Source organism: Aulonocara stuartgranti (assembly GCF_965226115.1).
Source record: "Aulonocara stuartgranti genome assembly, chromosome: 12".
NCBI lineage: Eukaryota > Metazoa > Chordata > Actinopteri > Cichliformes > Cichlidae > Aulonocara > Aulonocara stuartgranti.
In genome coordinates, this window is record NC_138948.1 from 35,664,477 (window position 1) to 35,676,469 (window position 11,993).

Consider the following 11,993-nt stretch of genomic DNA (forward strand, 5'->3'; position numbering starts at 1 on the left):
TCGACTCATCGTTTATCTTACTTTGTAGCCAGGAGGATTCACCCCAGTGGTTGAAAGAGCTGAAATCCAAGAAACGCCTGAGTCAGTATGAAAATGAGAGCTAAGTAAATAATAAGGTGAGCTAGGTTTTTGGCTCTTCTGTGTGTCTTCTTGTTTTGTAACAAATAAACAGCAGCGGTTCTCATACTTATCTCTGTCTGTCTCCTGAAGGTTGCCTTAACAGATGAATCTGTGTGAAACAGAAGCCTTAACGTTTGACCCAGAGAGTAGGAGGAGGTTGAATCTACAGCTGCTGATGATTTTTTTTTTTGGTTTTTTTTTTTTAAACCCCCCCACTTTTTTTTTCTCTCTCTCTCTCTCTCTTCTCATCTGGGTCGGTAAATGTGCATGGTGCCTTTTTGGGGGGGAAGTCTCTGTCCTATGGAAAAAGAAAAACGAGCATGGAGGAAAAACATCAGGCTGGTCTGCTTACTCCATTTCATGCTTGAACACAGGGGCTCCAAAACGAACTTCACACGAACACTTTAAAGAGGGACCAGGAGGAGTCGGGAAGACACAGCACCTCCTTTTCCTGGACGAGCTTCATCGCATGCTGGAGGACAATCCAGCCAATCCTTTGCATCCAGTTTCCTCTTTACTGAGCTAATGTACAGGCTAGCCATGTATGTGTTATCTGCAGAGGTTGCTGATTGGAGTCACACAAACTTTGCCATAGGATGACATTTCAGACACTAATGATTTCTGCGTATTGAGAACAAACCTCCACGGTCTTGATCGTCCACGGGGGTGCTGCTCATGTTAGTATCTGTAATCAGGAGATGTTATATTTGTATCCTCATTGATTTAACAAAGGTGGAGAACTCGTTTTGGAAAGGATGCATCACTACAGCAGAGCTGTTCACTTTGATACAGTTACACAACCTAACAGGGGTGCAGTTGCTGCATACTGTGTATATATTTTTTTGTGATTTATCTTTTTGTCAATGTGTAAGAGGGATGGGACAAGCAGCTTTGTATCTGTCAATCATGCACACTCCTAATCAGCACAAACACACTCCTCAGTCTTTTATAAAAACACTAATCAGCCCATCTTCCCCTTCTTTAGTAGATTGTAGCTGCGAGCATCTAATTTAAGCCATACTCACCTACTTCTCGATCATGTCCTGACAATACTGTTTTTATTTCCCAGTATGTGCAATTTCCCTTTCGTTTTTGTCACTCATTATCCATGCATGTACAATCTTTGCTGTCACATCAGGCTTGGCTCTCGCTGACTGGTTCAGAGGACCTAGATGTTGACTTACACTACTCCAGGGAAGGGGACGGTTCATTCACTACAATGTAAACGAGTCCTGTAATGCACCAAACTAATGTGAACATTTGAACTTCAGCTACGCCTCATCTCCGTCTTCCTCTCCACATTTGCCATCTCCCTACTTTCTCCACGCTTCAGTAAAGCACTTTGTCACTTGACGCACTACAGCACAGACACCCACCCACCACCACCCCTTCCCCTCTGGTCTCATCTTCTGTATCGTCGGCCTGCTCGTGCAATGCAAGTGAATGTGTTGATCGAGGCTTCAGAGTGATTGTCCCTGGTGTGTATGTACATGGATGTTTTACTTTGTCATAAAATTCAAGGGTTAATTTTTATGCCCTTTTTTTTTTTTTTTTTTTAATTCAAAAGGAAAGGTCTATATTGCACTGTGTTGTACTGGCCAGTGTCCTAAAGTGAATAAATTCTTAATAAAATATACTTGACTTGTGTCACAGCCTCATGTAACATGAAAAACTGCATTCTTCTGGGTATTTCTTGAATCAAGTTACTTATTTTTAGTACACAAAAAAGGCACGAGGAACTCTTGTGTAGTTGAGATTGGGTGAATGAGTGTGTGTGTGTGTGTGTTTGTGCTGAGTAGGGCCGTTTGCTGAATCCTCTTGGCTCTCTCTCTGTGTGCCCACACACAACGCCTGCTGGCAGCCAGGCAGATAGGCAGGGCAGCGTGTGCCAACACAGCTGCCTATTGAGAGGCAGCGTTACGGACACAATGTGAGCGACAGACTTGCTGTATCAACAGCTCCCCCTTTTCTGCTGTTGTGGCCAGAAATAAACCATAAATACCCCCCCCCCACCATCCCTGCGGTCTAATGGCTCAACCCCACCAAACACCAAGTGGCAGCGAAAAAAGAGGGACACTACAGCTTCCTAGCAGGCATACCCAGGTAAAAGCCTCCTACTGGACACATACTTATCAATCACCATGGTGTAATAATGCCATTGCAAAGGAGTTCAGTGGTGCTGCACCGGGGAAGACTCAGGTTTGGTGGAGTTTGTTATTAAGTATTGCACGTGATGAAGAAAATGTGTGTTCATACTCGAAAAACAAACTCTTATCAGGTAAATTATTACTGCTGAGGCTTAAAAAAAGTCCTCCTGCTCAAGGATGTATTCTACAATTGTAGCTTAGACATTAAGCTTCTCTCGTGTGTGTGTGTGTGTGTGTGTGTGTGTGTGTGTGTGTGTCCATGTATGAATGTGTGACGGACGGTGCTTTTTCTATGTGTGTGCTGCTGCCAAAAAGTGGAGGAGCAGTGGATCAGGAGGATGTCGGAGCAGCAAAGTGCCCCGGAGCAGCTAGCTGCTGGGAAGAGCCAGGGTGGAGCTGGAGCCACATACAAGGTACTGGAACAACTTGGTTTGCTCATAGAAGAACTGCTCCCAGGGTTCACCTTTATACAGGTGTATTTCGCTGCCCAGCTATTGGTCACAGATGTACCTGCATCATCTGCTGAACCTGACAGTTTGAGTTATTTTTAAGCTCAGCCTATGTCATGTCTATTTTCTATATGGAGGCTGTTATCTTAAGCTCCCAGGGGAAACTGAAAGGAGTCTGTGTTAGTTTATGGAATGCCTTTTGTTTCTGTGTTTCCAGGTGGTGCTGTTTGAGTTTGAAAATTTTCAGGGCTGCAAGGCAGAGTTTTCTGCAGAGTGTAAAGATGTGACAGAGAAGGGACTGCAGAAGGTCAGCTCTGTGATTGTTGAGTCAGGACCGTAAGTAATGCCGCATGTGAGATTATTCATATAAGAAAATGTAGAAGATAACTTGTTAGGCAAGCTTGTCATGCTGGTAAACTCGGATCTTCTCTTTTCCCCTCAGCTGGGTGGGTTATGATCGGCATGGGTTCACAGGGGAGCAGTTTATTCTGGAGAAAGGAGAGTATCCACGCTGGGACACCTGGACCAACAGTCAGAACAGCTACTCCCTCTTGTCTCTAAGGCCACTCAAAGTGGTGCGTGACTAGTTTACATACAAAGCTCATGATGCAGTCACACAGATATGTGAAGAATATTTGACACGAGCTGTTTACACGTAACCTTTGCCCGTTGTATTTTTACCTCCTGACACATTTTAAATGATTGCTTTACTGAATCAGTGTCTACAAACACACGCACACATTCAGACTACACCCTGGTGACATTTGTGTAATTTTTGTGTTCAGGATGGTGCTGAACACAAGCTGCACCTGTATGAGAATCCAAGTTTTACTGGCAGAAAGATGGAGATCGTTGACGATGATGTGCCCAGTTTGTGGGGCCATGGTTTTCAGGACCGTGTAGCAAGCATCAAAGCTCTCAATGGAACGTAAGATCCTCAGCGCACCCTTATCTAAACCACATCGCACTGCCTTCTGGGTGTTTTTCTGCGACACACCTCACATTTTGTCTGTTTCTCCTTCCTCCAGATGGGTTGGCTACATGTACCCAGGCTACAGGGGTCGGCAGTTTGTCTTTGAGCGAGGAGATTTCAAGCATTGGAATGACTGGGAGGCCCCCGCTCCCCAGATCCAGTCTGTCCGACGTGTGCGAGACATGCAGTGGCACAAGAGGGGCTGTTTCATCGTTCCCGATCCAGCTCCGGCTCCTGATCCCGACCCTGCCCCAGCACCTCCTGCCCCTCCTGCTACAGCTGGAGCCAGCTGAGCAGGACCCTCGCCTGCCTCCCACAGCCTTCCCCACGCTGCCGACAGTGCCTGCCCTCTGCCTTAACCTAACCACGGCAAACGCTGCTTGTGCCCAGTGAGGAGTGCCATGTATGTATCAGTGGCGAATAAAAGTTGTTTGACCTGGAGTTTATTGGTGATGTTGTACTTCAAGTCAAGGTGGAGATGGCTTTAACTAAAGGTTTGGAAACAAAATAAAAACACTATCAGAGATGTCACACTGACATCTATGTGGAGATAATGCAGCCTACATCTGGCAGATAGTTTTCCTCGAGATAAGCTGCAGATGTGTGCCGCTTTCATTGCATGTGTTTTCCTATTCTAGTCAGACAGCTGAAAACCTCATCGAGCATTAGGAACACATGACTTATTCAATGCATATGTGGATACGCGTTTGCCTAACAGAAATGGAAATGATGTCATGCTGTATGTATGCTTGCTATTAAAACAGAGTGCGCTGCATTCCCTTCCCTTAGTCTTCATTGTGCATTTGGTGGTTAATGGTCACAAGGTGAACACTGAGAGCATGCAGTTACTCCAGTGTACCTATTTAACACTATTATACTAGTGTTAAGTTCAGGTTTAGCATAATAAGAGAAAAAAAATCAGTCCAAATGTAAAAGCACACATGCATGCGGTTTTTAAAACAAAGCACACTTTTCCCTCACAACACTGACTGGAGCATTTTCTCTATTTTTCTACAAAGTGCAAAGTTTTAATCATGTAAAAGAGGGAGAGCAGAGATAAGAGACACAGACCTGAAGTTTATGCATAATACTTGCAGAAAACATGCAGCTGATCATCAATAACTCAATCATACGCGATCATGAGAAGATTCTGGCAATTTCTGCCTCAGCATCGTTTCCCTGGACTAGAATTTTCACTTAAACATGAGGCTTTCAAACACGCACGCACACACACACACAAAACACATCTGAAATGAGCCACAAACAACCTCACTGTTGTCAGAAAGCAAGCAATTTTACTCAAGGATTTGTCAATCCTGTGAGTGTGCAACCGGATATTGAGCCCAGATTTACTGCCCATAATCGCATGAAAAACAAATTAACTATTGATTAGTCATACAATCATTTCCTGAGTGTACTTGACTACACTTGACTACATCAAGTGTAGTCAAGTGAACATAACATCCCAACAAAACAGTCGCAGTCAGCATGTCTTTAATCGACAAAGTCGTTGACTGTTTCTCAGACGGACCATCTGGCTCATAAAAGCAGCCAGTCACTGGATTTGATTGCAGGACTCCTTCGGTTCTAATGATTGGATGTAACTGTGTTACATTATCTGTCTGTGTAATGTGTTCCCTGAAAGAGTCGTGTTTGTGTTTTGGAAATACAAGTCGTATACAATATTTTCAAGGGTGGAACGTTTGTACAGCATACATCTTTATTGACTTTGAATATATTCCATCCACTTTGTGCAATGTACCAGTACCACTGGCAGCAGAGTCATGCTGTACCACAGGATGATGCTATCACCATGCTTGACTTTGGGTAGAGCATTTGAAAGACTGACTTTTGCTCCCATAACCATACCTTTTGTTATTGTGGCAGAAAAGCTCTCTGTCTTTGTCTTGACTGACCATAAAACTTCCAGAAGGCATTTAGTTTGTACATTTGGGCAGCTGCAAATTACAGTTGAGCTTGATGGTGTTGATTTTGGAGCAGGGCCTTCTTCTTTGGTTGGTTACCACTCAGTCCATGGCGAGGTAAAACTGGCTTCCTGTAGACAGTGACGCTGGGGTTTCAGCAGTTTCCGGTTCATGACAGATTTGATCCTTTGTGGTTTCTGAATTGTTCTAGGCCATTGTGAACAATTTCCTCTCATCTGAGGGTGACAGTTTTGGTGTTCTTTCGGACCTTGGCAAAGTGGTGTCACACCTGATTAACTGTTAGCTCCAAGAGATCTTCCCAGCTTGTGTAAATCTAGCTTTCTTTCTTAGATCTTCACTGAGCTCCTTGGACTTTTCCATTGTTCTGAGCATTGTCAGTCCAATGAGTGCTGTCAAATAAATCCTTTTTATGTTGGCAAAGACAATTTGCATACAGATGAGGACAGAATTATTTGCCACACAGTACAGAAAAAGTCTGGCAGAAGTAGGAACCAAACAATTTCAAAGACTCTGGAAAGAAAACTATCGAAGATGTACCTAAAAACCCCAGAACAACTGCCAAGACTCTAGTGAATGACTTAGCCAAACCAGCAATTGTACTCTGAAAGAGGGCAATCACTAGAAGCCTGCACAGGAATGGACTGCAACGTTATGGACCAAGAAAAACTCCACATATAGTGTCAAAGTTCCCAAGTCCTAATTCGAGACACCATCAAAGCTGGTTGAGAACAACAGGGCTAAAGTCCTGTGGGACCAGCAGATGCTGGTCAACCAACCAGACACAGTGGTGGTTAATAAAAAGCAGAAGACTGCAGTTGTGATAGATGTTGCAATCACAGCAGACAAGAACATCAGGAAGAAGCAGCATGAGGGAGCAACAGGAGCAGAATTGGAAGGTAAATTCTAAAATGGTCCAAAATGTTCCTGGTAACAGGAGCATTGGGAGCTGTAACAACAATACTAAAAGAGTGACTTCAACAGATTTCACGCACAACAACAGAGGTCTCTCTCAGTAGGGAACTTATAAGCAATTCAAATTCAATTTCTTCTTCTTTATTCTTGGACACTAATAAAGTTGCTTAGAATGATTCGCAGTTCAAAATAATCCTTATTTATCATATACCGTGTCTTGGTTCAGCCTCATATGTTCCTTTAAGGTCCCTGAAAAGCTGCAGCTTGGTATTGTAATTCTGCAAAGGCTCTTGGCCACCGCTGAAACAGACCATCAGGCAACACCACAAAACCTCAAACCCAAAAATCTCAGCTCCAGTTCATCTGTTGTCCGTGGTGATGCATGCACATTATGATCTCATTAAAATGTTTCCTTTTAGCAACACTAACAATAAAAAGATCACCTCGATAGCATGATGCTTCATTTCAAGCATCCATTTGAAATCCTACTGTGGTGAAAGTACCGATCTTAATGATAATAATAACAAACACACCTAATAAGAGCACATTTTTAGTAGGAAATCACTCTAGTTTCATCTGAATCACTGTGAACAATATAAAGTAGATGTAAAAAAATAAATAAATACGAGTATAGAGTATAAATAGAAGTGTCTAAAAACTTTGTCCCAAAGTATAAAAATGTTAAAGATGGATTGTTATGGAGCTGTTTTATTGCTCCCAGTAGATGGTCAGCAGGTTTAAGTCATAAATCCATTCTTTAGAGCTGCTGTCTTTCTTTGCAGCCAGCAGCATTACCATCTGCCTTTATTTGATTTGATTTTTTAACACCATACAGTAAAAAAATAAAATAAAATCAACTCAAACATATGGAAATGTTCAGCAGCATCTCTTCTGTTATTCACATCCCTCCAGCACGGTAAAACCCATCTTTTACCGTCCTTCTCTCTCTCACTCTCCCTGCTCATTGTAGGTGTGGGTCTCTTGGCACTGTTTGTGCTGAATCATGAGGACATCAAACAATGACTGGCTGGACAAAACTGACAACTAATGAAATAACTTTGTGGGAGTGTGACACTCCGGGGTGTGGTGGGGTGGGGTTGGGTGGGGGTGCACAGTGACCCCTGATTTCATTCTGCTGGGCCTATGGCAGGCCGATCTGCCGGCCAGCTTGGACACTCTCGGTGCTGTTGGCAAAGTTTCCACCCCTGGGCGTCCCGTATATATTGAGCTCATTGTGCCATCACAAACACACTGGCACAGACAGGTACTGGTAAGGGGATCATGTCCGTCACGCTGTATTTTATAAAAAAAAATTTAATATATATATTTATCAGTATTTGTCTTCTTTTTGCCACTGTAATTTAGGTTAAATCTTAGAAACTTAGAACAATAACAGCAAACAGAATCAATCAACAGCTTCTCAGATTTTAGAAAAAGCTACCAAGAAAAAAAATTACAGAAATACCTCAAAATTATTCAGAATTATACTTTTACCTGTTTCTTTTCAGCATCATCCTTATCCATTCAATATGGCCACAGACCACCAGAGTCCTGCATCCAAGCAGCAGCAGCCAGGCACCAGTGCGTTTAAGGTGAGGGAGGACAGGCGCACACTGGCAGCGAGACCAGTTCACATAAGTTCACATGAAATCTGTGCACTCCGTATTTGCAATTGTTTATCTTCCAAAAAAACACAACTCCTTTCAAGAGCTAAAAAAGAAGAAGAAATTTTTCCTCTTTTCCAGCTGGTTATCTATGAGCAGGAAAACTTCCAGGGACGCTGCCATGAGCTGACTGGTCCCTGTAACAACCTTCAGGAAGCAGGCGTGGAGAAAGTGGGCTCCATACTGGTGCTGTGTGGACCGTGAGTGTGGGTCAGAGACAGACAGAGAAAACTAGCAAATGACCAAAAAAAGAGGGAATGGAATAGAGAAAAGCAATCAAATTTAATGTGTGATAAGCAGACAACCAACCATCTTTCCAGCTGAGCCCCTGCATCAATCACAGCCCCATTTGTTGTTGTGGTTGTTGTTGTTGTTTTCTGTCTTCTCAGATGGGTGGGATATGAGCAGGCCAACTGTAAGGGGGAGCAGTATGTGTTTGAGAAGGGCGAGTATCCTCGCTGGGATTCCTGGACCAACAGCAGGCGTAGTGACACCATTGTTGCATTCCGCCCCATTAAAGTGGTAAGAGAGATTTACAAATTTATACCTCCATCCCATAATCAGCTGCTTCACATCTCACCCTTGGCTTGATTTTTTTTTCTTCTGATTCATCAGGACAGCCAGGAGCACAAGATTGTCCTTTACGAAAACCCCAGCTTTGCAGGGAAGAAGATAGAAATCATAGATGATGATGTCCCCAGCTTTCACGCACACGGCTACCAGGAGAAGGTCTCTTCTGTTCGGGTCCAGAGTGGCACGTGAGTCCATCCTCTCAGCAGGTGCTGTATATCATAGAAATAGCTGCCACATGCCCTTTGACCTCTAATTGGCTAACATTTGTTTCCCCTCTCTTTGCTTGTGGTGCACCAGCTGGGTGGGCTACCAGTATCCAGGCTACAGAGGCTATCAGTACCTGTTTGAGAAGGGGGAGTACAAGGACACCACTGATTTCGGAGCCCAGATTCCTCAGATCCAATCAGTCCGGCGCATCAGAGACATGCAGTGGCATCAGAGGGGTGCCTTTCATCCCGTCAACTAAGCTTGTGACTCTCTCCTGTCAGGAATCCTGACCTCAGCATCCTCTGCTCCCTTTCTGGCAACAAACCCTTTGACCTTCATTTACCACCACCATGCAGCATTTTGATATCAGCTGAGGCAGTAGTAACAATCTTTGAAGCAAACTAATAAATCCTCATTGCTTACATTTGACTCAATCATGGGATTGTCTTCTGTTTTTCCCCTCCACACAAGTCCTTCAGACTGCAACACCTGAAAAACAGACACCACCAATGCATCTAAACTGTGCTTAAACCACCAGAGTATATATGGGTATTGTGAAGGCATTACATGGGTTGGTTTGTGCACTGGCCCACTCCGACCAATAGGCTGCGCTGTAGGGTGTTTACTGGAGACGTCACTTCCTGTTGTCCCAGTAAAGAAGAGGCAACATTACAAGATGAAAAATATTCTCCTGCTTTAGCGTGCTAACGGTTTAATTTTTAAAAGCTATTATAGTAACTGCATATATTATCCCCACATTCCCCGGATACTTTGGTAAGAAAATGTTACAGCTCACGAGTTAGCTTAGCTTAGCTAGCTAATGTTAGACCACGTTTAGGTTTTGTATGTGTTGTACTACTCTTAAATTTGGCATGTCTTGAAAATATAGCCTGATAATCCACTAATATGACTGAAGTTGTGACTAAGTTATCCGCTTATTTCTTTGATTGAAGTAACGGGGTGTTTTATCGACTTTTATGTCGATAAAAATGAAGCTAATGTAGTAAGAATCCAGCGTATGAAGTAAAGTTTCTTATTCTTCAGGGCTGACATCTCACCTACCTGGCTATGTAAGGAGCTGTAAAAGTGTTTTTAAAGCACTTACTAGACCATTAGACTAAAGCCAAACTTTAAATTGGGATTTTCAGGTTACAAAACGAACATGATAAAGATCACTTTAAGGAGATCAGCAACGAAGAAGTTGAGCTTTGTAGATTTGTATGGCTTTGACATGACATATTTAAAGTATTTGTTATATTAATTTTGGACATTATTGTTCTTTTAATAAACCACCTTTCCAACAGTCAAGATGCCTGTCCAGTGTAGCAGCTGCTCTGAAAAGCGTGCTGTGCTTAAACGTCCAAAAACCGGCCACTCTCTGTGTAAGGAGTGCTTCTTCTGGGCCTTTGAAGAGGAGATTCATCAGACCATAGTGTCAGCAAAGCTGTTCAAAACCGGGGAGTCTGTGGGAATCGCTGCCTCCGGGGGAAAAGATTCCACTGTGCTTGCACATGTAATGAAGGTCCTGAATGAGCGATACAGCTACGGCCTTGAGCTCATGCTTCTCTCGGTGGATGAGGGAATCACGGGTTATCGAGATGACTCCTTGGAGACTGTGAAGAGGAACCAGCAACAGTATGAGCTGCCTCTGAAGATTGTGTCCTATGAGGAGCTGTATGGCTGGACAATGGATGCTATAGTGAAGCAGGTTGGGCTGAAAAATAACTGCACCTTCTGTGGCGTGTTCAGGAGGCAGGCGTTGGACAGAGGAGCCATCATGCTTAAAGTGGACAAGATATGTACAGGTAGATTCAAATGACTGAAAATGTGAGCAGTGTTAGCTTTAATGTGTTGTTTTGAATAACGAGATGTCTCTGTTTTGTTTTCTTTTTTTCCCCTCTGCACAGGTCACAATGCTGATGATGTGGCAGAAACTGTTTTGATGAACGTCTTGCGAGGGGACATAGCTCGGCTGCGCCGCTGCACCACCATCTCAACGGACAGCGAGAACGAAGGGGTCGTGCCACGCTGCAAGCCCCTTAAATACGCTTATGAAAAAGAGATTGTTCTGTATGCTTACTTCAAGAAATTAGACTACTTTTCTACTGAGTGTATCTACTCTCCTAATGCTTACCGTGGCTATGCAAGAACCTATTTAAAGGATCTGGAGAGTGTGAGGCCCAGTTCGATCATGGACGTTATTCACTCCGGTGAGAACCTGTCTGTGCGCGAGGGGGTAAAGATGCCTGTCCAGGGAACCTGCAGCCGGTGTGGCTACATCTCCAGTCAGAAACTGTGTAAGGCATGTGTGCTGTTGGAGGGGCTGAACCGAGGTCTGCCAAAGCTGGGAATAGGCAAACATCACCGCTTCCATGATAAAATCCTCTCCCAGCAGCCACTTACAGAGGAGGAGGAGAGAAAGCTGAAAGCAGTAGACTTTTGAATCATAAATAATGTTTTTTTTTTCTTTAGAATAAATGACATTTGTTGTCTTTTATAGGAGAGCGATCAAATCTTATCTTTCCATTTCATATCATTGAAGTATTTATTGACTGTTTATATGGAATTTTAATTTGAAATGCTATGTAGACTTTTTACACTTTATACAAAAGAGTGTGACCAGCTGCTTTTGTTGTCATTTGCCATCTAAAAAAAGACATTTGAAGGTGCATTTACTTTATTTTTGTATGTCCCAGTGTACCAACCTTTGGGGAAGGGTCTGATAACAGTTATGGTCATACTTCAAAGTATTTTATGATCTATAATAAATGCATTGATCTTTATCTTCAAACTTGTCCCAAAAACTTGAGTATGCAGTCTGATTTGTTGTGCCTTTCATGATTCTAATGGTATAAAGTTTATTCTTCTCTGAGGTTATGTGAACAGATATGCACTACATGATCTAGAAGGTTTATAAAAAAATCACGGTTGCTTATACAGCCATGACATTATTTGGATATTTGGAGATATTTATTTTAAACGTGTAATTCCGGTGTTTGGCC

At 43.1% G+C, this 11,993-nt stretch overlaps 4 protein-coding genes across 6 annotated transcripts in view; all 4 read left to right on the forward strand.

Annotated features, from left to right (window-relative positions):
• The window catches only part of LOC309718881 (uncharacterized protein), a 29,685-nt gene extending 27,893 nt beyond the window's left edge, over positions 1 to 1,792 (forward strand). For both annotated transcript variants that reach the window (XM_082554490.1, XM_082554489.1), the window contains 2 exons: positions 29 to 116; positions 211 to 1,792. In XM_082554490.1, coding sequence (XP_082410616.1) covers positions 29 to 104 — 76 coding nt within the window. In that variant the 3' untranslated portion in view covers positions 105 to 116; positions 211 to 1,792. The remainder of the gene's footprint in view (positions 1 to 28; positions 117 to 210) is intronic.
• A 92-nt stretch (positions 1,793 to 1,884) lies between these two features.
• On the forward strand, positions 1,885 to 4,477 carry LOC309718882 (beta-crystallin B3-like). Its single transcript, XM_082554491.1, has 6 exons — positions 1,885 to 2,223; positions 2,583 to 2,680; positions 2,934 to 3,052; positions 3,159 to 3,291; positions 3,502 to 3,644; positions 3,745 to 4,477. Exons 2-6 carry the CDS (start codon positions 2,606 to 2,608, stop codon positions 3,980 to 3,982), a joined length of 708 nt encoding a protein of 235 aa, XP_082410617.1. The 5' UTR covers positions 1,885 to 2,223; positions 2,583 to 2,605; the 3' UTR covers positions 3,983 to 4,477.
• A 3,329-nt stretch (positions 4,478 to 7,806) lies between these two features.
• crybb2 (crystallin, beta B2) lies at positions 7,807 to 9,552 on the forward strand. Of its 2 annotated transcripts, XM_082556191.1 has the most exons (6): positions 7,807 to 7,817; positions 8,056 to 8,139; positions 8,293 to 8,411; positions 8,601 to 8,733; positions 8,827 to 8,969; positions 9,082 to 9,529. In XM_082556191.1, exons 2-6 carry the CDS (start codon positions 8,077 to 8,079, stop codon positions 9,248 to 9,250), a joined length of 627 nt encoding a protein of 208 aa, XP_082412317.1. In that variant the 5' UTR covers positions 7,807 to 7,817; positions 8,056 to 8,076; the 3' UTR covers positions 9,251 to 9,529. The 2 variants fall into 2 exon arrangements, with proteins under 2 accessions (XP_082412317.1, XP_082412316.1); XM_082556190.1 differs by having other exon boundaries at positions 8,056 to 8,411; positions 9,082 to 9,552.
• Positions 9,553 to 9,575: 23 nt separating this feature from the next.
• Positions 9,576 to 11,800, forward strand: ctu1 (cytosolic thiouridylase subunit 1 homolog (S. pombe)). Its single transcript, XM_082556188.1, has 3 exons — positions 9,576 to 9,765; positions 10,296 to 10,796; positions 10,899 to 11,800. The coding sequence occupies exons 2-3, from the start codon at positions 10,301 to 10,303 to the stop codon at positions 11,432 to 11,434; spliced, it is 1,032 nt and encodes a 343-aa protein (XP_082412314.1). The 5' UTR covers positions 9,576 to 9,765; positions 10,296 to 10,300; the 3' UTR covers positions 11,435 to 11,800.
• Positions 11,801 to 11,993: the final 193 nt, after the last annotated feature.